We start from the raw sequence: 15,720 nt of genomic DNA on the forward strand, positions 1-15,720 counted from the left end.
TGGCCACTAGGACACGCCCCCACAATAATTTCATTTTCAATGCACTTTTTAAGAAAATAATAAACATCACAAATCAGAAATCATTGACATGTTTGATGTCCCTGTAATTGTAACGACCTGCACAACACAGAGATCAGGTTATTCATGAGGATCAGTAAATGGTGTAAAAAAAATAGTGTAATTGATATTCTCTATTAAACCCCTAAAAAATTTAATAAAAATGTAACGCCGAGGCCGTGTTCACAAGTAGCGTAAATGCTGAGCTTTTTTCAGCACATTTTCTGTGTCTTCACAAGAAGTAATAACAATTTTCTCTCATTATTGTGTTTTCTGCATTTTCTCCCTTATTTGATGTGTTTTTGGTACAGATGTGAAGAAGCATTTTTTTACGTTTTTTCAATAATACAGAAAAGCTTTGATTTTGCACTTAAAAATGCTTTTTTCCCCTTGCGTTTTTTCAAGCTCTACATAGAAGCACCAAAAACGTATACTTCAGCAGCGTCTTTAGATGCTCAGAGGTTGGAGACTTCATGAAATTACATCCACTTTGCTTTGAAATTTAGGCCGTGTTCACATGTGGCGTAAATGCTGCGTATTTTCTGCTGCTTTTTTGCACTGAAATTTTGCTGTGTTTAAAGGAGTTGTTCACTACTTTTTATTATGCCCTCAATGTATCCCCCCGGGGCCCATAAGGGTTTTTGTAATTACCTTCTGTTGCAGTTACTGCCTGTGAGCGGCGCTATCACAGGCATCACGTGACCCCCGGCTGCAGCCAGCTCTGACATCCGCTGATGTCACGTCATGGTTCCGGATGCAGCCGGCCGTGACTTACTTCTGCATTCCACGGTGGATGCTGGGTTGTGGGTGGAGTTATCCCGCGCGTCACACCCGGCATCCACCACTCGCTTTCCCTCTCCTCATTCATTGGGAAAGCGTGAGGTGGATGCTGGGTGTGACGCGCAGGGTAACTCCACCCACAACCCAGCAGCCACCGCGGGGACCGCGTCACTGATGTCACGCCTCACTTGACGTGACATCAGCGGCAGGTGATGTGATGTCTGTGAGCGGCCATCCACCAACTCCTGGACAGTCTGTGGTGCAACATGACGTTGGTGGATGGAGCGAGACATGATGTCCCAGATGTGCTCAATCGGATTCAGGTCTGGGGAACGGGCAGGCCAGTCCATAGCTTCAATGTCTTCATCTTGCAGGAACTGCTGACACACTCCAGCCACATGAGGTCTGGCATTGTCCTGCATTAGGAGGAACCCAGGGCCAACCGCACCAGCATATGGTCTAACAAGGGGTCTGAGGAGCTCATCTCGGTACCTAATGGCAGTCAGGCTACCTCTGGCGAGCACATTGAGGGCTGTGCGGCCCTCCAAAGAAATGCCACCCACACCATTACTGACCCACTGCCAAACCGGTCATGCTGAAGGATGCTGCAGGCAGCAGATCGCTCTCCATGGCGTCTCCAGACTCTGTCACGTCTGTCACATGTGCTCAGTGTGAACCTGCTTTAATCTGTGAAGAGCACAGGGCGCCAGTGGCGACTTTGTCAATCCTGGTGTTCTGTGGCAAATGCCAAGCGTCCTGCACGGTGTTGGGCTGTGAGCACAACTCCCATCTGTGGATGTCGGGCCCTCATACCACCCTCATGGAGTCGGTTTCTAACCGTTTGTTCAGACACATGCACATTTGTGGCCTGCTGGAGGTCATTTTGCCGGGCTCTGGCAGTGCTCCTCCTGTTCCTCCTTGCACAAAGGCAGAGGTAGCGGTCCTGCTGCTGGGTTGTTACCCTCCTACGGCCCCCTCCACGTCTCCTGGTGTACTGGCCTGTCTCTGGGTAGCTCCTCCAGCCTCTGGACACTACACCGACAGACACAGCAAACCTTCTTGCCACAGCTCGCATTGATGTGCCATCCCGGATGAGCTGCACTACCTGAGCAATTTCTGTGGGTTGTAGAGTCCGTCTCATGCTACCACGAGTGTGAAAGCACAACCAACATTCAAAAGTGACCAAAACATCAGCCAGAAAGCATTGGTACTGAGATGTGGTCTGTGGTCCCCACCTGCAGAACCACTCCTTTATTGAGGGTGTCTTGATAATTGCAAATAATTTCCATCTATTGTCTATTCCATTTGCACAACAGCATGTGAAATTGATTGTCAATCAGTGTTGCTTCCTAAGTGGACAGTTTGATTTCACAGAAGTTTGATGTACTTGGAGTTATATTCTGTTAAGTGTTCCCTTTATTTTTTTGAGTAGTGTATATATGTGTATGGGCTTTGTGAGGGCTCATACTGTGTATAGGGAGGTATGAGGGCTCATACTGTATATTGGGGGCTATGTGAGGGCTCATACTGTATATAGGGAGCTATGTGAGGGCCTATACTGTATATTGGGGGCTATGTGAGGGCTCATACTGTATATTGGGGCTATGTGAGGGTTCATACTGTATATTGGGGGCTATGTGAGGGCTCATACTGTATATTAGGGGCTATGTGAGGGCTCATACTGTATATTGGGGGCTACGTGAGGGCTCATACTGTATATAGGAAGCTATGTCAGGGCTTATACTGTATATTGGGGGCTATGTGAGTGCTCATACTGTATATAGGGAGCTATGTGAGGGCTTATACTGTATATTGGGGGCTATGTGAGGGCTCATACTGTATATTGGGGCTATGTGAGGGCTCATACTGTATATTAGGGGCTATGTGAGGGCTTATACTGTATGTTGGGGGGCTATGTGAGGGCTTATACTGTATATTGGGGACTATGTGAGGGCTCATACTGTGTATAGGGAGCTATGTGGGGATCACACTGTATATATGGAGGCTATGTGAGTGCTCATACTGTATACAGGGAGCTATGTGAGGGCTTATACTGTATATTGGGGGCTATGTGAGGGCTCATACTGTATATTGGGGCTATGTGAGGGCTCATACTGTATATTAGGGGCTATGTGAGGGCTTATACTGTATATAGGGAGCTGTGAGGGCTTATACTGTATGTTGGGGGGCTATGTGAGGGCTTATACTGTATATTGGGGACTATGTGAGGGCTCATACTGTGTATAGGGAGCTATGTGGGAATCACACTGTTTATATGGAGGCTATGTGAGGGCTGATACTGTATAGAGGGCTGGGGGCTGCCCATGGCCCTGGCTACTCTTAATGGCTCCTAGTGGTTGTACTCGCATGTCTCTCTGCACTGTCTATGGGGTGTTGCCACTATGTTTGGAGAGCTTGTGTAAAACTATTGTACACGATTCTAAAGTCTCTGCGTTCTGGACAGAATTCTCTCGAGCAGGCTGTGACGTGCAGTTACGGCCGTGTGACGTGCAGTAATGACGGTGCGGCACCGCGCATGTCTGCTCTCTCATTGTACATCCGTCCACCAGATAGCGCACAGGGAGGATAGGACGTAGGCGGCTAAGCGCTGACACCAGGTTTCCATGGTAACGCCCAGCAGCGGCCTGTAGTGAGGTCCGCTCACTTTACCGTTCCGTCCTGCCTTTCCCGGTGCTCTGGTTTCATTGTCCTGATGGGACAAGAGAAAAGAATAATTAGTTCCGTTTCGCGGGCGTGATGCTCAGCGGCTCATCCCGGGCCTCCGAAGCGAGAGTCGGCGTGCCGTTACACCGAGCGCCTGGTGTCAGGTTAGAAGCGGGGCTGGTGGGAAGGGGACACAGGAAGACACGTGGCGACGAGGGCGGTTGTCTTCTATAAAGGCCGCAGGTGCACCTCCACTTGTGTGTACAGAGTTCACTAGTGCGGACTCTGACATAACGCACCACAGACACGAGTGGACTTACGGTGTGAGCAGGTCCTGTCCTGTCCTGTGCTGCGGTGCCGCAGCGTTTGCCGTCAGATTTCTGTGCTCTCACGTTTATCTGTCATTCCTCTGCTAAATCTATATTGGGACATGTAAACCATAACCAGCAGTTCTCCTGCCTCATAGGGGAGCTCCACCTCTCAGGCTTCTCACAGATGGCGGAAGATTAAATGAAGGGGTTTCTTCTTTCAGAAAACTTTTCCTGATTTGTACAAATCGTTAAAAACCAACAGGCTGTGCTTTACTCATGATAATGTATGTGAAGCGCTGCGGAATATGCTAGCGCTATATAAAAATAAAGATTATTATTATTATTACTCTCCCTCCCCTGGTCCAGCGCTGAGTGTCTGTCATAGGCTGCTGAGGTAACGTCAGCACTGAAGACCATCCGTGAGCTCAGCGGCTTGTGCTGTCCACTCGGGCTGAGCTCACTGACTGTAGCGCTGTCGAGGTGACGTTCGCACCGCAAACAATAACAGACGCCGGGAGCAGCGATGGAGACTCAGTGCTGGACCTGGGGAGGGAGAGTTAATCTCAGTTTGTTTGTTTTTTACAAGGAACTGTTCTTATTGAGAAATATTTTTGAAGAAGGTTGTCAGAAAGCAAATGTAACAAAACAAGGCTGTGTCCACATTTGTAATGTACGTTCAGTGTGTATACGGGAGCGCTCCTGCCGTACAACATGCTAAACGTATCAGATACGGCTGTGATGCCCCGACAGAAGGGTTAACCTAAAAAAAAGCCTGAAGGTGATTAAACATGGCGGAGTAGTTCAGTGTTTCATCTTTTAGGTCCGCTGCTCCTATTCTGCAACACAAAGATTGCAAGTTTGTATCATGATATTGCAAGTAGTGATTGTGAAGGTTTTGGCTTTACAGGACACAGAGAAGGGCAGAGATAGGTGTAGGGTTGAGCGAGTTTGTTCTGTCCGAGTACGCTGGGGCCGAGCTCCAAGTATTGACATCTGCTCCATGATAAGGTTAAATCGCTCCCGTGTGCATGATTTGCAACGGTTTGACAGCTTTATTACATGTGAGGAATGTGTAAGAAATAGACATTCCTCACATGTAATAAAACTGTCAAACAGTCGCAAATCATGCACACGGGAGCGATTCAACCATATCACCGAGCAGCTGTAATTACTCGGAGCTCGGCCCGAGCATACTCGGCGAAAGGGTTAATAGAACATACTCGCTCAACACTAATAGATGCGAAACAAGTAGGTAGGAAGGGGCACTGACATGTTTGGCCACTCAAAGGGTGCACCGAGCATCTGTGCTTGGTTTAAACAGTCATTTTATGCTGATAGACTCCCTTTTAACTGAATGAATAATATGCCTAGGGGCACTTTTATTAGTCATATGGGGATTTTGTAGAGCATTAAACAATTTGAACTCCCTTTAGGCTAGGGCTACACGGCGACGTGTCATGCAACACTGAAATTGCAGTGTTGCTTTGCGACATCACACCTAATGATTTCCTATGATGTTGCATTGCAACCTCCTGCGACTGTGACATAGTTGCAAATGTTACCAAAAATCACATGCAACTGACTTGCCTCAGACTTCAATGCAACTGCGACTTGCATGCGACTTCTCAGCGATTTGGCCATTTTTTTTTTTTTTTTAGTAACATAACAACATTTCTAAAATAATCGCTTAACAATAAGTTGCAGGCAATTTGCACAGATGTTTTTGACTGCACAACTTGTCTAAAAATTGCTGTTGGGCGCCACTCGTGTAAGGGTAGCCCCAGCCTTAATGGCGCGCCACCAGAGTCGCTCTGTAACTTAAACCTGATGTCTAATAGTACAATTTGTATACCCTTATGTTAATCTAGGATAAATAGGTTTTATCACCAATAACATTTATTATGTATGCATGAGATTCGTGAGTGTTGGACTACTGGGGGCTGGATCAGAGGACCCCTGTTCGCCTTACACAGACTGTTGCAGTAAGGTTGTGTTCATACATCCATAAAACACGGACTGTTCTTGCGTCAGCCCAACCGCTGGGTTTCCCTAAGGCTGCGTGCCCACTGTGTTTTTCAAGCGTTTTGATGCGGAATTTCCGCAGCGTAAACGCTTGAAAAACGCTTGGTAATCTGTGCACATGCTGCGGAATTTTCCGCAGTGGATTTTCCTTGCGGAAAAATCCGCAGCATTTCCATTATTTGTGCGTTTCCGCATGCGGATTTGAGGTCACAATTTATTTGAAAAACGCAAGTCAAATCTGCATGTAAAAACGCTGCAAAAGCGCTTAAACGCGTGTAAAATCCGCAAGCGTTTTTACTGCAAAGACCATGCAGAAACGCTGCGGAAATTTTCTGCTTCAATTCTGCATCATGGGCACATAGCCTAACTGAGCTAACTGCTTTATAGGCATATATAAAGAGACTGGCTCAGGCCAGGAAACCCGACAGTGAGGCTATATCTTTCAATGCGGGAATGGTCTGTGCTTCACGGATGTGTAAAACAGGCTAAGGAGGAGTTATATGGAGCAATTATAGAAATATTCTGGAAATGTTATTCTGTAAGTCACTATAAAAGGCCAACTGAGAGAGTTGTTGGCTGCTAGTCGTATTCTGCTGTATCACCCTCTTCTGTGATATCGGCATGTTCTTGTGCAGCTTTATGATTGCCCACCATATTCACTAAACACTAGGTAACAGAGCAATCTGATGTGACTGTAAAAATTGCTATACATGAGATGTGATATTGTATTAGAATATAATTGCTACTTGTGATTATATGTTCAGCGTTGTAAAGACTTGCATCTTTTCCTGAATTTGCCTTTTTTTTTTTTTTTTTTTTACTGGAGATGTAAAATGATGAAGAACTGGGGCATGATTGGTGGGTTCGCTGCAGCTCTCGCAGCTGGGATATATGTTCTGTGGGGACCCATGACAGAGAGGAAAAAGCGTAAAAAAGGTAAAATAATCTTATATCTAATCAGTGACTAATGTATTGAAGCTGTATGGTTACATTCCAGCCAGATAGTAATAAAGAGTACTAGTATACATGGTAAGGAATGATTAAAGTGGTAGAATTTTATGGCCCTCATTAACTTTTTTTTTTTTTTGCTAAAATCGGGTGAAGGTAGAACAATGTTTTTGGTGCAAAAATCAAAATTCTTTTACACCTCCTTGAGCAGTTTATCTAGCTGGAGGACAAAGGGATCGATGTTTGATTTCCAACTACTCATTCTTTCTCCCCCCACAGAGTACATTTGTGCTATAATTCAATCACCTTTTGTGATGTAAATTATAGTGACCCTGTAGGGCCAAAGTAGGCAATGTTCTCCGTCTGTTAAGCCCTGACTATGTGTCAAAAAGTCATCAATTACATTTTGCATAAAAATTTGTAAATTTTTAATGCTAGTTTTCTTACATAAAATGTTTGTAAATAGAGTTTTGTGTTTTTTTCATAACTTCACAATGTAAAACACTTTGTAAACCATAACATGTTGAACGCACCCTTACTGCTGTGTTTTCCTGTCCACTAGGTCTTGTACCTGGACTGCTGAATTTAGGCAACACTTGTTTTATGAACTCCTTACTGCAAAGTTTGTCTGCCTGCCCTTCTTTTATTCATTGGTTGGAAGAATTCACATCAGAGTACCAACTGGAACAGAAGAACACATCACATCAGTACCTGTCTGTTACCTTGCTAGAGCTTTTAAAAGGTAACTTTAAAAAAAGAATTTATTCTTTTCCTTTATTTTTTTTATGAAACTGACCTGTTTAACCTCCTGGCATTACAGCCAGTTTAGTTTTTTTTTTTTTTTGTGACAAACCACTTTTTTTCACTTTTTTTATTGTCACATTTCAGGAGTTATAACCTTTTTTTTATTTTTTGCGCAAAATCTTTTTTAAAGTTTTTTTTTTTTTTTTTTTTAATCTATCAGTGGCATCATTTTGGGTTACATATAAGTTAATAGCAAATTTTCTTTTACTCTTTATAGGATGGAGTACTAAACTATAATTTTAGCTCTGGTTCCTTTTGGCTTTCTAAATTTTGCTCTTTTTACCATGCTACAAAAATAAAGTGTTAACTTTATTTTGCAAATCTGTATAATTATGAGGATGCCGCATTTCTATATTTTTATTTATGTTTTATTATTTTTGTACAATAAAAACTTTTTGAAAAAAATCATCTGTTTTTGTGTCACCGTATTTTGAGAGCCCCCTGTTTTCCAATTTTTTATCAGCATAGCTGTATGAGGGCTTATTTTTTTTTAGATAAGCTGTGGTTTTCATTGATATCGTTTTTGTGGTATATGCACCTTTTTTATAACATTCTTTGGGAGACTAACAGATAAATAGCAATTCTATATTTTTAAACCCCTTCTTGACATAAGATAGGGGCTGACAGAGGTAGTGATTAGAGATGGGTGAACCCGAACAGAAATGAGAGAGAGATTGAGGGAGAGTATATTTTTTTCAAGTTCAGGTCTCCTTTATTTTCAATGTGGTTCGGGTTCTGGTTAAAGTTTGTGTACTGTTCTGGTACCCGAACCCAACTTTGGACTAAAGTTTGGGTCTGGTACCAGAACTTCCACCGGTCCGTCAATCCCTAGTAGTGATCTCCCTCTTTCATACTCTTCACATATTGCTGTCACTATTGACAGTGGCATGTGATGGGATAAAGAGTTGGGATCAGAGCTAGCTCTGGTCCCAGGAAATGCAGCCAGCTCCTGCTGTTGATGGCATGGACACAACTCCTTTTCGCATGTCATCTCCGGAACATAACTGTACGCCCGATTGTGGTAAACTACTTTTAGTCTTGATGTACAGTTACGCCCATTTGCAGAAAGGGGTAATATTCTTTCTTTAAACAACACAAAAGAAAAGCACCAATAATCAACATTCTTAGAATTGTGATATTATACTTCTAGCTTTCTTACAGTGGAGAAAATAAGTATTTGATACACTGCCGATTTTGCAAGTTTTCCCACCTACAAAGAATGGAGAGGTCTGTAATTTTTATCGTAGGTATACTTCAACTGTGAGAGACAGAATCTAAAAATAAAAACCAGAAAATCACATTGTATGATTTTTACATAATTAATTTGCATTTTATTGCATGAAATAAGTATTTGATCACCTACCAACCAGCAATAATTCTGTCTCTCATAGACGTGTGAGTTTTTTTTAAGAAGCCCTCCTACTCTGCACTCATTACCTGTATTAATTGCACATGTTTGAACTCGTTACCTGTATAAAAGACACCTGTCCACACAATCAATCACACTCCAACCTCTCCACCACGGCCAAGACCAAAGAACTGTCTAAGGACACCAGGGACAAAATTGTGGACCTGCACAAAGCTGGGATGGGCTACAGGACAATAGGCAGGCAGCTTGGTGAAAAGGCAAGAACTGTTGGCATAATTATTGAAAAATGGAAGAAACACAAGATAACTGTCAATCTTCCTCGGTCTGGGGCTTCATGCAAGATCTCATCTCGTGGTGTAAGGATGATTCTGAGAAAGGTTAGGAATCAGCCAGATCTACACGGGAGGACCTGGTCAATGACCTGAAGAGAGCTGGGACCACAGTCTCAAACATTACCATTAGTAACACACTACGCTGTCATAGATTAAAATCCTGCAGGGCACGCAAGGTCCCCCTGCTCACGCCAGCACGTGTCCAGGTCAGGCCCGTTTGAAGTTCGCCAGTGACCATCTGGATGATCCAGAGGAGGCATGCATGGGAGAAGGTCATGTGTCAGATGAGACCAAAATTGAACTTTTTGGTATCAACTCCACTCACCGTGTTTGGAGGAAGAAGGAGGAGTACAACCCCAAGAACACCACCCCAACCGTGAAGCATGGTGGGGGAAACATCGTACTTTGGGGGTGCTTTTCTGCAAAGTGGACAGGACAACTGCGCCTTATTGAAGGGAGGATGGATGGGGTCATGTATCGCAAGATTTTGGCCAACAACCTACTACCCTCAGTAAGAGCATTGAAGATGGGTCGTGGCTGGGTCTTCCAGCATGACAATGACCTGAAACACACAGCCAGGACAACTAAGGAGTGGCTCCGTAAGAGCATTTCAAGGGCCTGGAGTGGCCTAGCCAGTCTCCAGATCTGAACGAACCTAATAGAAAATCTTTGGAGGGAGCTGAAACTCAATGTTGCACAGTGACAGCCCCTAAACCTGAAAGATCTGGAGAAGATCTGTATGGAGGAATGGGCAAAATCCCTGCTGCACTGAGTGCAAACTTGGTCAAGAGCTACAGGAAAGTCTGACTTCTGTAATTGCAAACAAAAGTTTCTGTACCAAATAGTAAGTTCTGTTTTTCTATTGTATCAAATACTTATTTAATGCAATAAAATGCAAATGAATTATGTAAAAATCATACAATGTAATTTTTCTGGATTTTTTTTTTTTTTTAAGATTCTGTCTCTCACAGGTGAAGTGTACCTACGATAAAAATTACAGACCTCTCCATTCTTTGTAGGTGGGAAAACTTGTAAAATCGTCAGTGTATCACTTATTTTTCTCATTTCAGCATTATCTAATCAGGAGACTGCAGAAGATGAGGTGTTAGATGCCAGTCCTCTTTTAGAAGTCCTAAGAACATACAAGTGGCATATCTCTTCCTTTGAAGAGCAGGTGAGTGCATTTCTACTTCCCATATGTGCCATTATAGTGGCGTTTACTTGATATGTGCTTGAACCTGTAAAGTTTTGAAATGTAAATTTCATAAGGATCTCAGCTACACATTTAGAAATGCACTTAATTATCTATCCAATTTTATTACGATGGCGTTGGGATCCAGCAGTTCTCCATATGTACAGAACAATTTGGGCCAGTATATACAGGAGTATTCTGCTACAATCCGAATGTTACTTTGTAGTGAATAGGATCTCTAGGGCACATGTAAAGGCAATATTTCTGTACACTTGCATGCATCTGGAGAACCCTGGTAAAATAATTTTAAGCAACGTCTTACTTGCAGTTTTATTGAAAAAATCTTCTTAAAACAACACTTTTTTTTCTGAACAAAGCCATGACAAGCTGCCTCACACTAATTGTGTTTTTGAATTGTGCAGGATGCCCATGAATTGTTTCATGTCTTGACCTCATCATTAGAAGATGAGAAAGATCATCAGCCCCACGTAACACATCTGTTTGATGTCAGTGCCTTAGAGGTAAGTGTTTCCTTATATTAAGTATGGATGAAGTGATAAAAATTTCCAATTAACAGTCATATAACCTCAACTACAAATATATAAGTAAGGCAAGTACATAGCAAGGCATGTATTTCTGAAGAGCTAGGTTACTTAAAATATTATTTACATGCTACATAACAGATGCATATCCTTTAAGTTGCCTTATCTTAGTGTACAATATTGTTTGTTTGTATCACAGCTTCCCCAGAACACAGACAGGCAAATTCACTGCAAGATCCGAGGTACGTGAAGGTAGACCATACCTGAGATGGTTTATATTTCTTGACAGAAACAATGGGAGTCTTTGGTGTTTCTTTACTTTTTTTTTTGCCTAATTACCATATTTTTTGGACTATAAGATACTCTTTTTAGGAAGAATAAATCTGGTTAAAAATTTGTGTATTAGACAGCTTCCTATGAGCGAGGATAGTGCTGACACAACGTCCTTCCCAATCACTGAGAAAACTATGCAGTGGCACAGTTCTCTCTCTTCTGGCCCACACTGATCAGTCTACACATCACTAAAGCTGCAGGTTGTGACCAGCTGAAAGACCTTTCAGTTTCATGTAATCAGTCGCATGCCTGGAAGGAACTTAAAAATGTGCTATTCTATAACCTATGTGCATCAGAGGTGTGTGTATGTGTGTGTATGTTGCTGAGCTGTGTGTATTGATGTAGCTGAGCAGTGTGTGCTTATGAGGCAAAGTTGTGTGTGTTGTGATGTTGCAGCCGGGCTGTGTGTGTTGATTTTGCCGAGGTGTGTGTGTGTTGATGTAGCTAAGCTTTGTCTGTTATGTACAGTGGGGAATATAAGTATTTGGTACACTGATGATTTTGCAAGTTTTGCCACCTACAAAGAATTGAGTGGTCTGTAATTTGTATCGTAGGTACACTTCAACTGTGAGAGACAGAATCTAAAAAGAAAAAACAGAAAATCACATTGTATGATTTTTAGATAATTAAATTGCATTTTATTGCATGAAATAAGTATTTGATCGTCTACCAACCAGCAAGAATTCTGGCTCTCATAGACCTGCTAGTTTTTCTTTAAGAAGCCCTCCTACTCTGCACTCATTACCTGTATTAATTGCACCTGTTTGAACTCATGAACTGTATAAAAGACACCTGTCCACATATTCAATCAATCACACTCCAACCTCTCCACCATGGTCAAGACCAAAGAGCTGTCTAACAACACCAGGGCAAAATTGCAGACCTGCACAAGGCTGGAATGGGCTACAGGACAATATTGCAGCTTGGTCAGAAGGCAACAACTGTTAGCAAAATTATTAGAAAATGGAAGAAACACAAGATGACTAACACTGGTCAACACAAAAAAATCATCAGCAAAGGTAATATGTCTGTTTTATGGAGTTTGATGTGATGATTCCAAAAATATGCTTAGTTTTGCTCTATCACATAAAGTTTCTCATATAGAAAAAATTTGTTATTACGTTATTTCTACATTTTCAATGTATGTGGTTTTTCTATGTTATTCCCATTTCTTTGCTTGTCGTACTTAATTGTGAATTTTCTTACAGGGACAACATCAGTAAAGTTTTTAGTGAGTTTTATGGGAAGGAATATTGACAGTGCAGTCAGCCAATGACTGCTTCTCGGAAAGTCACATGTTATGGGGAGGAGCTAACTGTTATGAGGTGGTAAGATTTGAGTCAGTCAGAAAAGGATGGTGATGGCTGCAAGGACTGGTATGTGAGACTGTGACAGGAGACCGGCCTCTACTTGCCTCTTACACTGAGGTGTAACTGAGTGAGGGTCTCCACAGAGAGAGAACCTGAAAGCAGCCAATATCACACTGAGAAACTGCCTGTCTGCAAGTGTTCATCTGTACGGAATAGGCTGACCCGTTTACATCACCCCTGTATATAGTTATCAACCAGATTACCTCCAGTAAAATCCGTTCTAAATACAAGCTGCATCTGTCATCTCTGTGGAAATATCTACATACCGGCTCATCCCATTTTTTTTTTGTTTGTCACCACCATTGAACTAAACTTACTCTACTGTTTGATCTGATTTAAAGGAGAAAAATGCCCCGACAGTTTATCAATCATCCGGACAGATTCTGCTACGTGTGTGGTTCTTTTACACCAAAAGGCCAAGTAGGTTAAATCACTCATGATATTAAAATGATGTACCAGATGTACTTTAATTGTCCACTTGGTGATCAAGACAAAAGCTGGGCCCCTCATGTGATATGCTCAAGTTGTTCAAATGGTCTTCGTGACTGGTTGAATATGAGGAAAGTGGCTATGCCATTTGCTGTTCCCATGATTGGGAGAGAACCCAAAAATCATAGTGATGACTGCTACTTTTGTTTTGTCAAACTGAAGGGCTTTTCTACAAAGAACAAACATAAGATTAATTACCCTGAACTTGAATCTGCGATTAGGCCAGTTCCACATGATGATACCTTGCCAGTTCCTGTACCAATGTTGTCTTGATTGGATGAAATTGAAGTAGAATATGGAGCTGAAGCTATTAGCGAAGGCATGGAGTCAAGATGAGTATGTACCTGATGGAGCAGCCGAGCAGCCAGAACGCTTTACTCAACATGAATTAAATGATCTCATCAGAGACCTGTCATTGTCAAAAGATAAAGCCGAACTAATTGCATCTAGGCTGAAACAGAAGAATCTTCTAAATGATGATGTCAAAGTGTGTTATTACCGAAACAGAAATAACAGTGTAACACAATTTTTCACAGTTGATGGACCAATGGTGTACTGTAACAAGGTGAATGGCCTCTTTGAAGAACTGAATCAAGAATATTTTGTTGCAGATTGGCGATTGTTTATTGACTCATCCCAGAGAAGTTTGAAAGCAGTGTTGCTTCACAATGGAAATATGAAACCATCACTAGTGTTGAGCCACCCCCGTAGTGTTCGAGTTCGGTTCGGTTCGTCGAACACCTTCGAACACCGTTAAAACCAATAGCAGGCAAACAAAAACACATAGAAAACATCTTCAAAGGTGTCCAAAAGCTGACAAACTGCTCAGAAGACACAACTAACACATGGAAAAGTGACAAGTACATATAGTCATGCGAAAAGAAAAGAGGTGGAGGAGTAAAAGGAGGGGGAGACACAGATATAGGCATGTCATGCCCTTCTAAAATCCAAAAAGTGAGAAGCCGACACGGCCAGTTCGTTCCTGCCCGTGCCACCTCCGTGTCGCCGGGTTTGTGCCAGAGCCGCGGTGGACCCTGACGGCCAGCCCCCCTCTCCCAATACTGGTGCCTGTCTGCTGGTGGGTCGAGCGAGCCCCCCTGTGGTGGAGGCAGCTCTAAGCTTTTTAATTTAAATTGTCTCTCTAATTTGAATGAATACACTTTAAATCCTTTTACAAGGATCTATTGGAGGGCAAGTCTCATGCCAGCAGCCGCGTAATTCCAGCTCCAGTAGCGTCCACTAAAGCTGCTGCAGTTAAAAAGCTTTTATAAGGATCGAGCTCAGCTGTCCACCGCAAGGCGTCCTACCGCCAGTCCCAGCCCCTATGCCTTGGGGTGCGTCCTGATGCTCTTCACTAAGTATCTCGTGGTCCCGAAGCATTTCCTTTGAAAAAATTAAGTGTCCAAACTACAGGTGGTGTAGCTTGCTTAACAGCCGGGATAATCCGCTGAGTAGCAGACACTGCTACTAGGCACAAAGTATTTCCTGGGATAGATGCAGTTAAAAATTTGTAATTAGATACTCTCGTTGGATGCTGAGAAAGCATTCCATAGAGTCTCCTGGCACGCCATATATTATTCTCTTAAAAAGCTTGGGGTAGGGGTCTAGGGGACCCTTTTATAGCCAAAATCACGGCCCTGTATCGCAATACGTCACCTAGGCTGAAGATAAATGGAACTGTAGCACCCTGAGGGCTCGGTTGCTACAGAGGTATTGCACCTCACCCAGAGGTGTGATATCTCACTCTCAGGTACGGATGGAGTGTGGATCAGGACCCGACACCTGCATGCATTACACCACTTTTCCGTGGGGCAGGCCGACCAATATGCCCCTGAGATGGGCACGACAGTCCTTTTCCCTGGCTGGAGTGGGGGGAGGGAACACTGAGGAAGGGGAACCCTGTAGTGCAGGAGCAGGGAGGAAGCAGTTCCTGGGTGCATTGAGACGGGAGTATAAAAGGTGGGCACCATCTTAGTTCAGTGCAGAGAAGTCTGAGCAGAAGTGACAGGGAGCAGGGGCTCTGCATGAGCTCTGCTCCGGAGGCGGGCCTAGTAAAAGAGGCCCAGGCCTGGAAGCGGGAGAAGGAAGGAAGAGGAGCGGAGAAGGCTCCAGGAACGAGGAGCGAAGGGATCCCAGGGGTGCTGACGGGCGAGTCGCCACCGTACGCCCGAATCCACCTGCGTGGAGGGGTCAGGCCAAAGGGGGAGACCGGTCCCCGAAACTAGTGGAGGCGGGAAACGACCCTCAGCTAGAAACCGGAGGCTGTGACATTTTATGTGGCGCAGCCCCTCGCTACACCCGCTAGGAAGGCACCACATAGGGTCAGGGAAACTGGCGCCAAGTTTACCAAGAGGAGGCCCGAGGCAGCCGGACAGAAGGGTTGGTAAGAAAGGCCAGACAAAGGACACACAAAGGGGGTCCTGTGAAGCGCTCCAAAGTTATCTGGGAGTTGTCTGAGCCTCTCACCTGGTGAGCACAGTACGATGTGGGCAGCCGTTACCTGCAGA

General features: G+C 43.6%; 1 protein-coding gene across 1 annotated transcript in view; it reads left to right on the plus strand.

Moving 5' to 3' along the window:
* Window positions 1-3,358: 3,358 nt before the first annotated feature.
* The window catches only part of USP30 (ubiquitin specific peptidase 30), a 40,743-nt gene continuing 28,381 nt past the window's right edge, over window positions 3,359-15,720 (plus strand). The window contains exons 1-6 of the mRNA XM_073672494.1: window positions 3,359-3,665; window positions 6,661-6,770; window positions 7,345-7,524; window positions 10,358-10,461; window positions 10,902-11,000; window positions 11,221-11,263. Coding sequence (XP_073528595.1) covers window positions 3,595-3,665; window positions 6,661-6,770; window positions 7,345-7,524; window positions 10,358-10,461; window positions 10,902-11,000; window positions 11,221-11,263 — 607 coding nt within the window. The 5' untranslated portion in view covers window positions 3,359-3,594. The remainder of the gene's footprint in view (window positions 3,666-6,660; window positions 6,771-7,344; window positions 7,525-10,357; window positions 10,462-10,901; window positions 11,001-11,220; window positions 11,264-15,720) is intronic.

Source organism: Phyllobates terribilis, unplaced genomic scaffold (genome assembly GCF_046119375.1).
Source record: "Phyllobates terribilis strain yellow unplaced genomic scaffold, ASM4611937v1 Scaffold_1__5_contigs__length_1240528914, whole genome shotgun sequence".
NCBI lineage: Eukaryota > Metazoa > Chordata > Amphibia > Anura > Dendrobatidae > Phyllobates > Phyllobates terribilis.